General features: G+C 57.7%; 3 protein-coding genes across 3 annotated transcripts in view; 1 reads left to right on the plus strand and 2 right to left on the minus strand.

Moving 5' to 3' along the window:
- The first annotated feature begins 2,708 nt into the window (after positions 1–2,708).
- ZNHIT2 (zinc finger HIT-type containing 2) lies at positions 2,709–3,926 on the plus strand. The gene has a single exon (XM_007944782.2). It carries the CDS (start codon positions 2,709–2,711, stop codon positions 3,924–3,926), a length of 1,218 nt encoding a protein of 405 aa, XP_007942973.1.
- Positions 3,927–4,320: 394 nt separating this feature from the next.
- Positions 4,321–8,259, minus strand: TM7SF2 (transmembrane 7 superfamily member 2). The gene is made up of 10 exons (XM_007944783.1): positions 8,211–8,259; positions 7,662–7,858; positions 7,501–7,555; positions 7,004–7,198; positions 6,824–6,927; positions 5,566–5,685; positions 5,308–5,476; positions 5,001–5,081; positions 4,798–4,920; positions 4,321–4,481 (listed from the first exon to the last, which is right to left on the minus strand). Exons 1-10 carry the CDS (start codon positions 8,257–8,259, stop codon positions 4,321–4,323), a joined length of 1,254 nt encoding a protein of 417 aa, XP_007942974.1.
- Positions 8,260–8,597: 338 nt separating this feature from the next.
- VPS51 (VPS51 subunit of GARP complex) overlaps positions 8,598–15,317 on the minus strand; it is a gene marked incomplete at its 5' end in the record, with an annotated part of 15,922 nt that continues 9,202 nt past the window's right edge. The window contains 8 exons of the mRNA XM_007944975.1: positions 8,598–8,858; positions 9,906–9,993; positions 10,083–10,204; positions 10,609–10,827; positions 11,003–11,218; positions 11,638–12,355; positions 12,522–12,741; positions 12,837–12,983. Coding sequence (XP_007943166.1) covers positions 8,598–8,858; positions 9,906–9,993; positions 10,083–10,204; positions 10,609–10,827; positions 11,003–11,218; positions 11,638–12,355; positions 12,522–12,741; positions 12,837–12,983 — 1,991 coding nt within the window. The remainder of the gene's footprint in view (positions 8,859–9,905; positions 9,994–10,082; positions 10,205–10,608; positions 10,828–11,002; positions 11,219–11,637; positions 12,356–12,521; positions 12,742–12,836; positions 12,984–15,317) is intronic.

The raw sequence follows: 15,317 nt of genomic DNA on the forward strand, positions 1-15,317 counted from the left end.
ACTATGGGGAGGAAGTGGGAGGGGAGCTGTTGCATTGCAAATTTTGGTCAATGACATGAGACAAGGTGTATGTGAACTGCTGTATGAAAAGTGAATTTACTCTGTAAATCTTCACCCAAAGCCAAATAAAATTAAAAAAAAAAAAATTAGAAAGTTAACACCATTGAAATACTGGTATTAAAATGTCTAATTCATGTCCAAATAAATGCCGGCTATCCTGGAGATAGACTGATAGGAAGTGGGATGGGATGTGGGGTTAAGAGGGAAGAAAGGGACCAGTGTTTACTTTCAGGCATGCCGTGGATCAAGTCTTCCAGGGCTTGGCACGGTTCTTGGCAGTTCCTCATCCCTACTCCCCTGTGAGTTCCACTGAGACGGCCCTGTCTCACTTTGCTCCTCATTGTGTTCTTGGTGCCCAGTATGACGTGCGCTGTACGAGTGCAGTTGGACAAAAAGTTGTGACGCGATGAGAAGACAGAAAAGGTGTGTTTGGAGGAAAACAGGAGCTCACATTTTTGTTGCTTTCTGCTGAAGACAAGAGATACCCCCAATGTACCCAGGCTGGGCTCAGGTGCCCCCATCTGGACCTTATTTGTATATCTTACAAGCCAGACTTCAAAATGGTTCTTCCCAGTTCAGTCATGGCCAATGAAGCAAAAGTGGAACGGACCAAAATTTGTAAAATGTGGGTGTACTGGCACAATAACAAACAAAAAATTACGGATTTACATCCTGCATCAGGATTGGAGGAAGACTCATTAACAGCTTGCAGTATGCCAATGACACAATCTTGCTTGCTGACAGTGAAGACATGAAGCACTTCCTGATGAAGTTCAAAGACTACAGCCTTCAGTACAGATTACGCTTCAACAGAAAAAAAAAAAAAAAAAAATCCTCACAACTGGACCAATAAGGAACAACATCATAAAAGGAAGAAAGACTGACGGGATTTCATTTTATTTGGGTCTACAATCGATGCCCATGGAAGGAGCAATCGTGAAATCAGGTGCACTGGGCAAATCTGCTTCAAAAAACCTCTTTAAAATGTTAAACAGCAAAGATGTCACTTTGAAGACTAAGGTGCACCTGGCCCAAGCCATGGTTTTTTCTATAGTCTCATATGCATGTGAAAGTAGGACAATAAATAAAGAAGACTGAAGAAGAATTGACTCTTTTGGATTGTGGTGTTGGCAAAGAATGTTGAAAATACCAGGCACTGTCAGAAGTACAGCCAGAATGCTCCTTAGGAGTGAGAATGGCCAGACTTTTTCTCATGTCCTTTGAACATGTTGTCAGAAGGGACCAGTTAGTTCCTGTGCATGGTAAAGGAGAGGGTTAGTGAGAACCAGAAAGCCCCTCAGCGAGATGGACTCGACACACTGGCTGTAACGACAGGCTGAAGCATAGCAGTGATTGTGAGGGTGGTGCAGGACTGGGCAGTGTTTTGTTCTCTTGTACACAGCGTCAGTGAGGTGGAGGTGACTCAATGGCACCTAACAACAACAGACATCCTGCTAGAAACAATCTCCCTTTTAGAAAACAAGGGCAGTGTATACATAGCTTGCAATCAAATCTCTTGGGTGGTTAAGTAGGAAACAACAGTGCCCGGCTCAAAGATGGTGGCCAACTGCCCGACTTTGAATGGGTGTGGCTCTCCACAGTGCTGGCTTGATCCAATTTCCCTGCACCAAGCTCCTGAAATGGCTCACTATGCCTCTTCTGAGTCTCCCTTTCCAGGGCTTGAAACCGTAAATATTCCCATTACAGTTATACTTCCGGTACACTCACATTTTACAAATTCAGGTCTGTTTCCATTTCGTTGCGTTGGCCATGACTGAACTGGTTCCAAGCCCCGCTTAGTAGAATGGCCACATCTCATCTCAATCTCCCATAAACAAACTTAATGCCATGGAGGGTGATCTGACTCACAGCGACCCCTCCTTGTGTTCCGAGACAGTATCACTACGGAAGTAGATTACCCAACCTTCCTTCCCAGGAGTGGCTGGTGGGTTTGAACCACCAGCCTTCTGGTTAGCAGTCAAGCGCCTTAGGCACTAGGCTACCAGAGTTCCTTAGCATCTCCCATATGTCTGGCATAATTAACCAGCCAGTGTAGGTACTCAGCAAAGGCTGGTTTTGGCCACAACACTTAATAGCGTTAGGAGGGTTTGTTGTTGTTGTTGTTATGTGCCTTCCAGTCGGACCAAATCATAGCGACCCGTCCTTGGGTTTCCGAGGCAGTATAACTACGGAAGAAGTAGACTGCCCAACCGTCCTTCCGAGGAGTGGCTGGTAGGTTTGAACCGCCAGCCTTCTGGTTAGCAGTCAGATGCCTTAAGCAGTTGTATGCTTTGTATTTTTAGGCAATTTAAGAGCACGTTCGACATCACCAGTAGGGGGCGAACTGGTATCGGCAGAGTGCCCGGCAGAAGCATTTTTGCGACTCAAGCGTCGCCATAAAAGACCTGCTCTTCTGAGGCCCGGGACCTGGCTCCCAGGTCACGGCCGGTTTCTGCGCCTGCCCAAACGCAGCTTGAGCGAGGGGTGGGGTTTGGCTCTCGAGTGTGGGCGGGAATTACCAAGAGTTTTCGAAAGAGCTCTGGCCGAGCATTCCATTACTTCCCCTCCCCCCCCGCCCCCCTGGCAAAGAGGCGGAAGTAACAGAAGAAGCGCCGGAAGTTCCAGGGTGGCTCGCGGAGCCAGTTGCCATGGAGCCGGCCGGGCCCTGTGGTTTCTGCCCAGTCGGGGAGGCCCAGCCAGCGCGCTACACCTGCCCGCGCTGTAATGTCACCTACTGTTCGCTGCGCTGCTACCGGGCGCATGGCACCTGCGCCGAAGACTTCTACCGCGACCAGGTGCTGAGCGAGCTCCGCGGCCGCACCGCCTCGCCCAGCCGCCTGGCAAGCGCCCTACGCCGCCTGCGTCAGCAACGCGAGGCCGAGGATGAGCCCGAAGACGCAGGCCTCAGCTCTGGCCCGGCGCCCGGCAGCCTCTCAAACCTTTGGGAGCAGTTGACCCCGGCCGAGAAGGCGGCCTTCGAACGGCTGCTGAGTCGTGGCGAGGCAGGGCGGCTGCTGCCCCCATGGAGGCCGTGGTGGTGGGCCCGCGGGACCAAGCCGCGACTTCTGGAGGAGCTCGATGACGCGCCGGGCAATGCCGCCGCGGAGCTGGAGCCCGCCCCTGCGAGGACCCCGCCGGAACCCGCGAAAGATGCAACCGTCGTCGCGGAGCTCGAGGCCGCTGAGCCGGTTCTCGGAGACGCCCCCGGGGCGAGCGCGCCCGCAGTACCCACCCGCATCCCCGCGCTGGCCAGCCTGAGCCGCGGCCCGGCCTCGCCGCTCGTGCGCTTCCAGCTGCCCAACGTGCTGTTCGCCTACGCGCACACTCTCGCCCTGTATCACGGCGGGGACGATGCGCTGCTGCTCTCCGACCTCTGTGCCACCCTGCTCGGCGTTTCCGGGGCTCTGGGCGCCCAGCAAGTCTTCACCTCCACCGAGGAAGCCCTGCAGGCCGCAATCCACGTGCTGGAGGCGGGTGAGCACGCGCCGGGGCCCCTGGGCACACGCGGTGCCATGCACGAGGCCGCCCGCATCCTGCTGGGCGAGGGCCCAGCCAACCAGAAGGGCTACACGCTCGCAGCACTGGGGCACGTGGCGCAGATCCTGGGCGGGGCCCGGAGACGGGCAGTGGATGCGGGAGAGCGAGAGCGCCTCTACCGGGCCCGGAAGAAGTGCCAGTTCCTGCTGGCCTGGACCAACGAAAACGAAGCGGCCCTCACACCCCTGGCTCTAGACTGCGCCAGGGCTCACCGAGCCCGTGCTGTGGCCGCCGAGGAGATGGCAGCCCTCGCTGGGGAGATGGAACGGCTCTGGGGAGGCCCCTTGCCACCTGCCCGGAGGACTCTGATTGAGGAACTCCCTGGCTGAACTGGGGACCTTTGTCGTTAATAAAGCCATGGCTGGTCTGCTCTGTTGCCCCACTAACTCCAGACTCTTGGGCCCACAAACCTCATCGACCTCCTGGTAATCAGGCCTGAGCCAGCCGGTTTTAACACCCCAGCCCCAGAATGGGAGAGAAGGCACCAAAGGTTCCAGGTGTTTATCCAAAGAGAAGTGCAGCCCTGCCCCCTCTGCACTGGCTTCAATTTTTTGCTTGCTCCAAACCACCTCTTCCCTGAAGCTGTTCATCCCGGGCTCCTCTGGCCACGGTTGGAGCTCAGAGTGGGTAGGGTGCAGGCCCCCGAGTCCAGGTGTGTCCAGGTTCCTGGTGCCAGGTGTGCTGGTGGATGGATGGGCATGTGCCCCAACTGGGTGTACTGCCTCAGTAGACGTAGGGCAGGATACGGTAAGGCACGCGCCGGCAGTACTCCTGCCAGGCCAGGCCGTACTTCTGCAGGCACTGCCGCTCGTCACGTGCCTCCCGGTGCACCAGCAGCGCGGTGAAGTAGAGGAGGTAAAAGTAGGGCAGCAGGTGGGAGACCCCTGGGGGAGGGTGAGCTCTGTGACCACCAGCCAGCCCCCAGTTCAAAAGATTTCCACACCTAAGAGCTCAAAAGAACATGAGGCTCCAGCGGTTGAAAGGCCTTGGCCAGGGCCCACAGCAAGGCCCTGGCACTGCCAGGCTGGCTCAGAAGCCTCTGCCCCACAGCCACGTGCTGGGTCTCTCCCAAGCTCCCTGACTGCTTCCTCCAGGGTTCCTCCCTGTTCCCCATGCCACACCCATATGAGGCATCTTAGGGTCCCCACTGCACCTTTGACCCTCATGCACGCCCAGCCTGTGTCCACCCAGCCCACTCACCGCATGGCAGGGACCAGGCCAGAGCCATGATGAGGTCTCCAAGGTAGTTGGGATGGCGGACCATACCCCACCACCCAGACACCAGCAGCTTCCGCCCGGTGGCTGTAGAAATGGTCTCGAGGTCTGGGGAGAGACTGGCAGTGGTTGGCATCCTCAGCCCAGATGCCCCGCTTCACCCAGGGCACCCTAAAGACCCAGCTCACCAGCCACTCTGGGGTCAGAAGGATTCTTTCGGAAAGTGTTTTTCTGGGAGTTGGCCCCACGGAAGATGTAGTAACCAATGGCTGGGGAGGAAGAGTGAATATGGTGGTCAGGGTCCAGGGTCATAGCCTCTGCCTGACCCTGACCATATACCTACCCTGCCCCCAGCACACATGCAGTCAGCCTGGACTCGGGACCCAGCCTTTGCCTTTAGAGAAGACTTAGTGTTTCCCTAGTGGGTGCTGAGTGGACAGTGAATGAAAGGGGCGGGGAATGGTGGGCCCAGCCTGCTGCCCGTTTCTGACTGACCGTTGATGAGGCAGATGGTGGAGGCCATGGGCAGCCCCAGAACCTGTGGGTGGTGCAGCAGGAACTGAGCCTGCAAGCTGTAGGTGAAGGGTACCCAGGCTAAGTCCCCAAAGACCAGCATGAAGCCAAAGCCGTCATGGGTGATGTCCATGGTGGTAAGGACGGCCTCCTGCAGAAACAGGGCCCGGGTACACCAGCGTAATCCCCATGAGGGCCTCGGACACCCTCCCCTGCCACCCCTGCCCAGTCCAGCCTCACCTCGTACCAGAGAGCATCACCCACATACAGTAGCTGGAAGCCATTGACCAACCACATGGCCAGTGAGGGACTGCCCCGTAACTTCGCCTCCTGCGTCAGCAGGGCCAAGTTGATGAGGACCTGAGGGAGTAGAGGAGACAGGGCAGTCTGTTCCCAACCCATCTACATACAGGTGGCAGCAGCCAGCCTCACCCCTTCTCCCAGCTGTCACAGTCACTCTAGCTCTTCATTGACTGTGTCCAGGCTCTGTACCTGGGGCTGTCCAGGCTCTGTACCTGCTCCCTGCCCGTTTTCTCTTACCCTATCCTGCAGGGGGCCCTGTTGGAGAGGAGTCGGACGCTTGGGCACCAGAATTAGGACAGACTTAGCTTTGAATCTCAGCTCGGCCACTTGGAGGGTCACTTAATGTGTCTGCATGTGGAAAATGGGGATCATGACGTGCTTATCTCATGGAGCTGTCTGAGGACCAAATGACGTGCGGCATGGGAAGCGCTGAGCAGTGCGTCTCTAGTGCAGAAGTGCTCCGGGACGGTTCACTGGGAGCCAGCCTGCACTGAGCACCTCCTTGGAGTGACATTGGGCTCGGGGCTGTCGCTGGGGTATCTCTGCCAATCCTCACAGTCATCATCGGAGAAAGCTTTTGCTTTCGCCTCTCCACAGCTCAGGAGAGAGCCTCGGAGGCCCCGCAAGCAGGCTGGGATCTGGTCAGGCTGGATCCAGACAGTGGGTGCCTGGCTCCGCCCACTTCCAGATGAGGTCATTGCCAGGGTGATTTTGAAAGACCTTACCCAGGAGGCAGCCAAAGAACACAGCTGGCATGTTGTCAAGGCCACCAGTCACAAGGGTCATCAGTTCTCACTTCCGCACTGCCATGACCCCTCCCCTGGACATAGTCTGGGCTTGACCGCTTTATTTAAAATCACATTTTCTCTCTTTGCCCATCTGCTATATAAATATATATTTTTTATAGCACTTCTCATGCCCTGACATGCTATAAATATTTTACATATTTTATATTTTTTTGTCTGTCTTCCCCAGTACAATGTAGGCTCCATGAAGGCAGGTTTTTCTTATTTCTTTAATCTTCTGTACTTTTTTTTCGCGTGTTACCCTATCCTGTAGGGTGCAGAGCATGCCTGGAGCAAATGGTGGACTCAGCACATATTTGTGGCATGAATGAATGAAGTTTGGGCTCTGTCCCGCCCAAGCACTGCCCCCTCCCACCTGTCTCCTGACCACTCGGCCAAGCCCAGCGTACCCAGCCGATGAGGCCAGGCCGCAGTTCACAGAAGTATTTGAAGTCCAAGAAACTGACACGCGGGTTGAGCTCCCGTCCCAGGAAAAAGTCGTAAACGGGATTGCCTGGAGAATAAGGGAGGGTGGAAACAACGGGTGCCCCCATTGGCCTCCATCCCCACCCCACTGGGACCCCTCTCACCTGAGTTTCCCCCAGGTGCCAGGGCTGAGGCAGGAGCTACCTGAGCCTTCAGATAGAGGAGGAGGCTAAAGATGAAGGCGATGAGTGTGGCCGCAAAGGCCAAGGGCAGCAGCATGTCCGGGAGGGCCCCCAGGGGCAGTCCCACTGACACCCCCAGCCCCACCAACACGGCTGTCAGCACCAGGGCCTGGAAGCCTGAGACAGCAACACAGTAAGCACCGGAAGCTGTGCACCTCCACTCGCCCCCCAACGCACACAGACCACCGAGAGCTATTAGACTGCCATCTTGGCTTTGAGACAGTCGCCCCGTCAGCGCTTGGGCCTAGAGCAGCCAATGGGGTGTTGCAGAGGTAGACGCGCTCTGGAGAGGGACAGTGGGCATCTCCGGGCTGTCCTTGGTGGGGGTGGGGCGCTCATTTCCAGGGATTCCCCCCTCCCCCTCCAGGCACAGGGTTGGACCCGCGCATCCCCAGCACAAGGCCCCGTCCTTCCGGCACCGTTAATGGGGTACTGCAGGCGACTCTTGTCTTTCAACTCCTGGCCCTCGGCCACCTGCGGGCACAGAGCGCCTCTGATAAGGGCTGGGTGCCGTCGCCCAGCGGAGCCGCTCCCCCAGCCCGCCGCCCGCCCCGCGCGTCGGCGCCAGCGGGGCTCACACCTTGCGCGCCGGCAGTAGGTAGAGCGCCGCCTGCAGGCCGAGCCAGGCGAGCCACAGCAGCAGCGCCCGCGGGCTCCAGAGCGCGTCGAGCCCGGGCAGGTGGGGGGGCGGGCCCAGGAGGCGCGCCGGGCCCGAGCGGACCACCAGGAGCAGGTGGAACATGGTGGCAGGGAGCAGCAGCATCAGCGCCGCCGCGCCTAGGGCAGGGACACAAAGACGAGGGGCGACGGCACTGGGCGTCGGCTCGCGCTCCCCCTCGCCTGTCTCGGTTCCGTTCTCAGCCCTGATCCCTACGGGTCCCTTGCCTCTCATTCTTCTTCCCTGACTTCCAGCTTGGCTCCCAGGCCCCCTCTGGCTCCCCATCCCACCAATTCCGGATCTGCAGCCGCCGGGACTAGCCCCACTCAGAGCTCACCTGTCCCTCGCCACTGTCCCCCGCCTGCAATACCTTGCAAGCCCTCCAGCCCTGGGTCCCACCCGCCAGTACCTCACCCTCTCGCGGAACCCCTGCCCCAATTCCCGCCTCCAGCCCCTCTTCTGTCTCATTACCCAGCGGCCCCCCGAATTCCAGCGGGGCCGGGGAGCCCTGCGGGGCCATGGTCTCCGCTCCGCCCGGGACGTTCACAAAGCCCTGTCAGAGCAGCACAGCCCACCCCAGCCCCCAGGAGACGGGCGCAGTGGCGCCGCTGCGTCTGCACCTGTCTCTGCTGAGCAGGAGCGCGACCAGCCCGGCCCAAGGCCTGTAAACGGCCCCGCCCCCGGCCCATCCTGGGCCCAGAAAACCAGCCAATCAGCTCTCGGGGGCGGGTCCGACGCGACACTCGGCAGCCTTAAAACCCCGCCCCCAACAGAAGAAGAGCTGGGGCCTAAAGGAGGCGACGCGTGTTTATTAGACCCGAGGCCGGGGAGGGGACGGGTGGGCTGGGTGCGGGCAGCCTAGCCGCGCTCGCAGATGACTTCGACGACGCTGGGCTCCATGGGCACAGGGTCCGGGCAGCGCAGGGCCGCTGAGGCCACCACCTCGTCCAGCAGTAGGTGCACGAGCTCCTCGTCGGCCACGAAGCGCCACAGGTAGAGCTGCAGGAAGTGGCAGTCCACCTGGACCTGCTGCAGTCCAAAGCGGCCGAAGGTGCGCAGCCGCACGCACTCCAGCAGCGTCTTCAGGCTGATCTTGATGATGCCCGTCAGCACCGACACCTGCGGGCGGGCCACGGTCAGGCGGCTAGCTGATATCAGGCAGGCGGTGGGAGAGGGCAGGGGAGCCAAGCTCTGGGCAGGCGCCAGGATAAGTGAGGTGGCAGGACCAGAGGTTGAGGTAGAAAGTCCCCGGACCCGGTAAGAGGGAGGGGTAGGGGTTACACCGTCATCTTGAGGGGAGGCAGAGATGAAGGTCAACACTGACATCACTGACATGGGGGGGGGCGTTACTGAGTTAGTGGCAGAGAACACCAGGTCCCTAACCGTACAGTGCAGTGTGGAAGAGACCATGGTGTGACTAGGACCCAGGTCTACTATGGGTACACCCCATTACTGTCAAGTCCAACTCCTAGTGACCCCGTGTGTCAGAACAGAACCGCCCCACAGGGTTTGCAAGGCTGGCGCCTTCTGGAAGGTCACCACTCCTGTCTTCCAAGGTGCTCATGCGTGGACTCGAACCACCAACCTTTCAGCTAGTAGTGAAGCACCTGTTTTCGCCACCCCAAAAACCAAACCCACTGCTGTCAAGTCGATTACAACCCACAGCTATGCTGTAGAACAGAGCAGAACTGCCCTACGGGGTTTCCAAGGCTGTTAATCTTCTCAGAAGCAAAGCTCAAACCCAAACCCACTGTGGAGCCGATTCTGACCCACGGCTACCCTTCAGGACAGAGCAGAACTGCCCCATAAGGTTTCCAAGGCTGTAAGCTTTGTGGAAGCAGACCGCCACCTCTTTCTTCCATAGTGTAGCCCGTGAATTGTAACATCGACCTTCTGGTTAGCAGTCGAGGGCTTAACCACTGTGCCACCCCTGGGGACTCCTTACTGTAGGTACAAGGATGGGGCAGAAGAGGCACACTGGGGAAACATCAAGATCGGGTGAAGGGGCCGTGGGATGCTGGGGGCTGGCAGGGGAAAGGGCGGGTCTCTAGCTCAGCACCCACATTCCTAGAAACAGCCCTGGGGAAGCTCGGGAACAGGGACTGGGGTGGGCAGGGCCCTAGGGCTTCTCCAGCCACCTTTCCCCGGGGACCTGGCGGCTCACACCTTATTGAACTCCACCGGGCTGAACACGTCAATGCGTTCAGAAAAGAGCTTCTGAATGTTGCTCAAGAGGTTGGTGTCCATCGGGGCACTGGGGAAGGAAATGCAAGGCATCAGAGCCCCCCTGCACCCTGTGCTCTTGCCCACTGCCCCTGGGGCACCCCGACCACCGGGCCAGACCTAGGTGTATAGCTGGGTGCATAGCGGCCCTGCTGCCGGGAGCTGCTGTATACGGAGAAAGTCCTCTTGCTGGAGTCGCTGCTCTGGGCCTTGCGAACACCTTCCTCATACAGGAGCCCCACCTGGTGGTGAAAGGGGGCACTGCAGGCAGGCCAGAGCACGGGGCTCTCCTGCCCACCAGGCACCTGGGCCTTAAGTTACCCATGTATTTGCTACAAGGATCACAGGGTCATCCCCCTGCGCCTCGTACCTAACTGGTACCCTGTCACTATAGAGCCAACAGAGTGTGACAAAGCCGGACACAGAGTTGGTACCCAGGCCCAATCTTCAGCTACAGCCCTGCCTTGGCTTCTGGGGTGACTCTGGGCCTCAGCTTCCTCAAGGTGAAACTGGGGCAATGAGGCCACAGCCCAGGAGGCATGAGGCCATGGATGCTGGCCCTGCCTCGCCCCAAGACTGTCTTGGATGTCTAGCGGGCGGTCCCACAGCCCGGGTCTGCCAGGGTCAGCGGCTGCCCAGACAGCACCTGCACGTCGATCGCCGTGGTGTCCTCCACCACCCGCTTCATGACGGCCCGCACGTTCCGTGGCTCCAGGGTGCTGAGCCAGTCCCGCGTCTCCACGCTCTTCCGCAGCATCTGAGATATGACCAGGCCCTGCACCTTCACGTAGTGTGTCAGCAGCCGCCGTGCCGTCTCCCTGGCCTCTGCACACAGTGTGCTCACCGGCGTCACTGGAGACTGGTCCTGAACCGGGGAAGCAGAGGGGCGGCAGGACTGAGGGCAGCCCAGGCCCACTGCCAACCAGGAGCAGGGCCAGGAGTGGGTGAGGTGGAGGCTGGCCCAAGCAGCTGGCCTGTGGGCACCACCATCCCTGCTTCCCCTACCCCCTAGGCACTGGAGTCTCAAACCCACCAGGTACCTGCACCAGAAACTGCTCATCGGTGAGAGTGAGGATGTAGGAGACGGTGGCCGTCTCGTAGTCCAGGCAGAGGCGCGAGAGCAGCAGGAGCAGGGCAGGCGGCGGGGCGCTTCCCTTCTCCCCGGGGCTGTCACAGAAGCTCTGAGCCGTCTGGCACATGGAGCGGATGAAGCCCACAATGAGGCCCTCCCGGACGCCCTGGCTGCAGAACTCGCCCTGCGAGGAGGAGGGGCCGGTACACAGCAGGTCCCTTCTTCCGGGGAGGGGCTGCTGGTGCCCCTCTGCCGAGGGCCTGAGCAACCCGGCCCCTCAACACCGGAAGCTTCATTCTGCACACCAGGACCTCAGGGCAGCTCCCCTGCTGCGGGGGTGGGAGTTGGGGGACAGGAAGGCCAGAGCTGGCACTGAGGACCCCGCCTCCCTCCTGCTCGCAGCCCAGCTGCAGACACCCCTTGGAGCCTTCCTGACCCAGCTCAACTGGCCTATGTCTGCCTCCCTCAGGAGAGCCAGAAGCCAGAGGCAAAGTGCCTGGGGCAGGGACTGGGGCCCTGGGCTGCCTGTTCCCAGCCCCCCAGCAAGGTACAGGGTGCAGAGGGCCACGGCAGCATGGATGAGAGCCCAGGAGCAGGCCGTACCCGAAAGTAGGGCTTGTTGGAGAAGGACACCTCCTTGGCAGTGAAGAGGTGGACTGCAGCCAGTGAGGCCTTGATGTGGCTGAGGACGGAGCTGGCCACGTTGGCCAGCAACTCAGCCAGACCCGGGCCTTCCTTCCCAGCCAGGCGGGGCGCAGCCAGCACCTGGCGCACGTCAGTCAGGCAGCCCAGGAAGGCAGCTCGCAGGCCCTGCAGGTGGTGGCCCAGGCGCTCGCGGGCCACCCGCTCCACGATCTCCGTGGCCGCCTCAGCGAGCCCCGCAGCAGCCAGCAGGGCGCCAGGGGCCCGCAGACGCCGGTGGAAGCGGTCCAGCGCTCGCACCAGCAGCGAATTGTCACTGGCGCCCTGCTCCTGAGCCAGCCGCCGCTCCACCAACTCAAAGTAGCGGCCACCCAGCTCGCGGGCAAAGGCTGCCAGCTTCTCGGCCCCTTCGGGGCCCTGGGCGGCAAACAGCTCCTGGTAGGCCGCAGCCACCTGGCAGAGGCCGCCCACAAAGCCGCTGCCCCCGTGGTCGGTAAACTCTAAGATGTCGGGCGCGGGCGGGGAGGGTCCCAGCTCAGCCTCCAGGCCCCGCAGCTCATGCTCCAGCCTTCCTCGGGCGTGAGCCAGGAACTCCTCACACAGTTCCCCGGCCGGCTCGCCCAGGGCCAGCAGCAGCTCCACACACTCGGCCTGCTCGGGGGCGCCTGAACCACCCTCCCTGCACCAAAGACGGCAGTGAGGCACAGGGGCCCGGGCAGCCGAGGGGCAGGAGACGGTGGGGGACAGGAACACTCGGGGCTGGGCAACCGTTCCTGAAGAACACACGCGAGGGTGTGGGAGCCCGGCACGGCTGGGGCTGGGGCGAGGGCCGAGGGCACGCCCACCTGAAACGCTGCCGGAGCTGCTGGGCCAGGCGAGCCGTGATGACGTGGCAGTCATCCTGGATGGCGCGGAAGGAGGGCAGGTGCTGGTACTGTTGCAGCACGGCCTGGGCGCGGCCCTGGTAGCGCACCGCCTGCCCGTAGGCACCCAGCTCCACACACTTGGTGAGGCGCGAGGGCAGCTCAAAAAGGAACTGCAGCTTCCGCAGCAGCGCGTGGACCCCTGGAGCGGTGCGGGGGGGGGGGGGTGTTAGCTCCGGAACCCCGGGGCTGGGCCACCTGGGTGGGGTAGGGCTGGGGCCACAGGGCAGAGCCCACCTGCCAGCTTGGTGATGCGCTCGTGGCGGTCCTGCAGCGTGGCGCTGATGCGCGCACTGAAGTCCGTGATCACTGCCATATTGTTTGCCAGCCGGTCCATCTCGTCCTCCATCTTCCGGAAATCATTCTTCATCTTCCGGATGGTGTCTGGGAGGGCAAAGGCCAGGAGAAGGAAAAGGAGATGAGTTGGGGGGCCGGGGGCGGGTGGGGGCAGGATACAGGAACAGTGCCCAGTTTGAGATGCGGTCCAGAGCTCATCCCCACCCACCCACATTGAGGAATGAGCACCAGCCTCCCTCCTCGAGGGTCACAAAATACTTGGCAATACAGTTCCAAGAAAACAAGCTCACTGCCCTGGAGTTGTAGAGACCCCTCCTTGAGTTTCCGAAGCAGTATCACTACGGAAGTAGATTGTCCAACCTTCCTTCCGAGGAGTGGCTGGTAGGTTTGAACCACCAGCCCTCTGGTTAGCAGTCAAATCCCTCAGACACTATGCTACCAGAGCTCCTTGGCAATACAGTAAGACATATTCAATATTTATGTGAAGAAATTTCATAGAAACTACTAAGGCACGGACTAGAAGTCCTGACAAAGTGGAAGGCGTGCCCTACCCCTGAACAGGAAGCCCAACGTTACAAAGAGGTCAATTCTCCCTAGAAATTTAACAGTCCAAGGAAAACAAAAAGACTTTTTAGAAAAACAGAAGTTAATTCTAACCTTCCCATGGAAAATAAGAATACACAGAAAAATTATGAAAGTGAAAAGCAGTGAGGGGAACTAGCCTTATCAAGGTTTAAAGGACGGCAAAGCTATAGGAATTTACGATGCACGGTGCTGCTCTGTGGCCAGTTAGGGACCAATGAAACAGATGGGAAGTTTTAAAAAAATCTGAAGCAAAAGTGTTTAACATTATGATAAAAAACCCTACTTCAAATATGGGGGGAAAGACGAATTACTTAATGAATGGTGTTGGGACAACTGGGTAGCCACCTAAAAATGAATTAAGTCAGATCCAGAGTTCATGTCTAACAAGACATAAGTGTGCGCGCGCATGCGCACGCGCACACACACACACACACACACACACACACGGCAGAGGGATCCAAGGTTTACAAAAGAGAACAAGGGAGTATTTTAAAATAATATTAGGGGTGTAAAAGGTCTTGTAGAGAAGACTCCATACTCAGAAGCCATCAAAGAAATGAATACAACTGTTCTGTAAAAAGCCCCATAAACTAAATCAAAACAGAAACTAAAGAAAAAAATAACTGCAAGTCATATCGCACAGGATTATTGTCCCCTAGTGTAGAAAGAACTACAGATCACCACGAAAAAGAACAAAACCAACCAAACTCGCTGCCCTCGGGTCAATTCCAATTCCTAGCAGGCCTGTGGGACAGACCACCACTGCCCCAGAGGGTTTCCAAAGCTGCAGTCTTTACCAAGCAGGCTGCCTCATCCTTCTGCCAAGGAGCAGTGGGTAGGTTCAAGCCAATGACCTTTTGGTCAGCAGCTGATGCTTAACCACTGGACCCACCGCTCCTTTATGAGAAAAAACTCTATAAAAAATAGGGAGAGGACATCAACAGGCAGGCAGTTCACAGAAAAGGAAATCAAACGGCCCTTGAACATCAAAGGATGCTCAACTTTTTGCCCAAGAGAAGTGGAAGTAAATTAAAACCACACTGAGATGTGGGTGACTGCTTTGCAGGTGCAGGGTGTCAGGTGGGTGGTGAAAAGGTGCTGAAATTAAACAGTGGTGACGGTCACACAACACTGTGAATGCACTTAATACGCTGAATGCTGTACTTTAAAATGGTTGGAATCAACTGTGTATTTTACAATAATTAAAAAAAAAAAAAAAAAACTACACTGAAATAGCACTTTTCACCTCCTAGATCCGCAAAGCTTGAAAAGTTCAGTAACTTAGTATTGGTCTGTGTTACGTATTGAACTGAATCCTCCCAAAAATCTGTGTTGTAAATCCCAACTCCTATGCCTGTGGTAAGGAGCTCTTGTAGCACAGTGGTTAAAGCCTCTGACTGCTAACCAAAAGGCTGGCAGTTCAAACCCACCAGCAGCTCTGTAGAAGAAAGATGAGGCAATCAGCTTCTGTATAAAGATTACAGCCTTAGAAATCCTAAGGGGCGGTTCTACTCTGCCCTATAGGGTTGTTATGAGTCAGAATTGACTGGATGGCAGTGGTTATACCTGTGGTTACAATCCCATCTGGGAATGGGTTTTCTTGGTTATGCTAAGTAGCCCTGTCACTGTCAGTGTATTTTAAACTAAACACCTTTGGGATATAAAAAGAGAACATGTTGTTGTTGTTGTTGTTATGTGCCGTCAAGTCGGCCCGGACTCATAGAGACCCCTCCTTAGGTTTCCGAGGCAGTATCACTAAGGAAGTAGGATTGCCCAACCTTCCTTCCGAGGAGTCTCTGGTAGCATAGTGGCTAAGACACTTGCCTGCTAACCAGA

Source organism: Orycteropus afer, unplaced genomic scaffold (genome assembly GCF_000298275.1).
Source record: "Orycteropus afer afer isolate SDZICR_OR568_19922 unplaced genomic scaffold, OryAfe1.0 scaffold00130, whole genome shotgun sequence".
Classification (NCBI taxonomy): Eukaryota; Metazoa; Chordata; class Mammalia; order Tubulidentata; family Orycteropodidae; genus Orycteropus; species Orycteropus afer.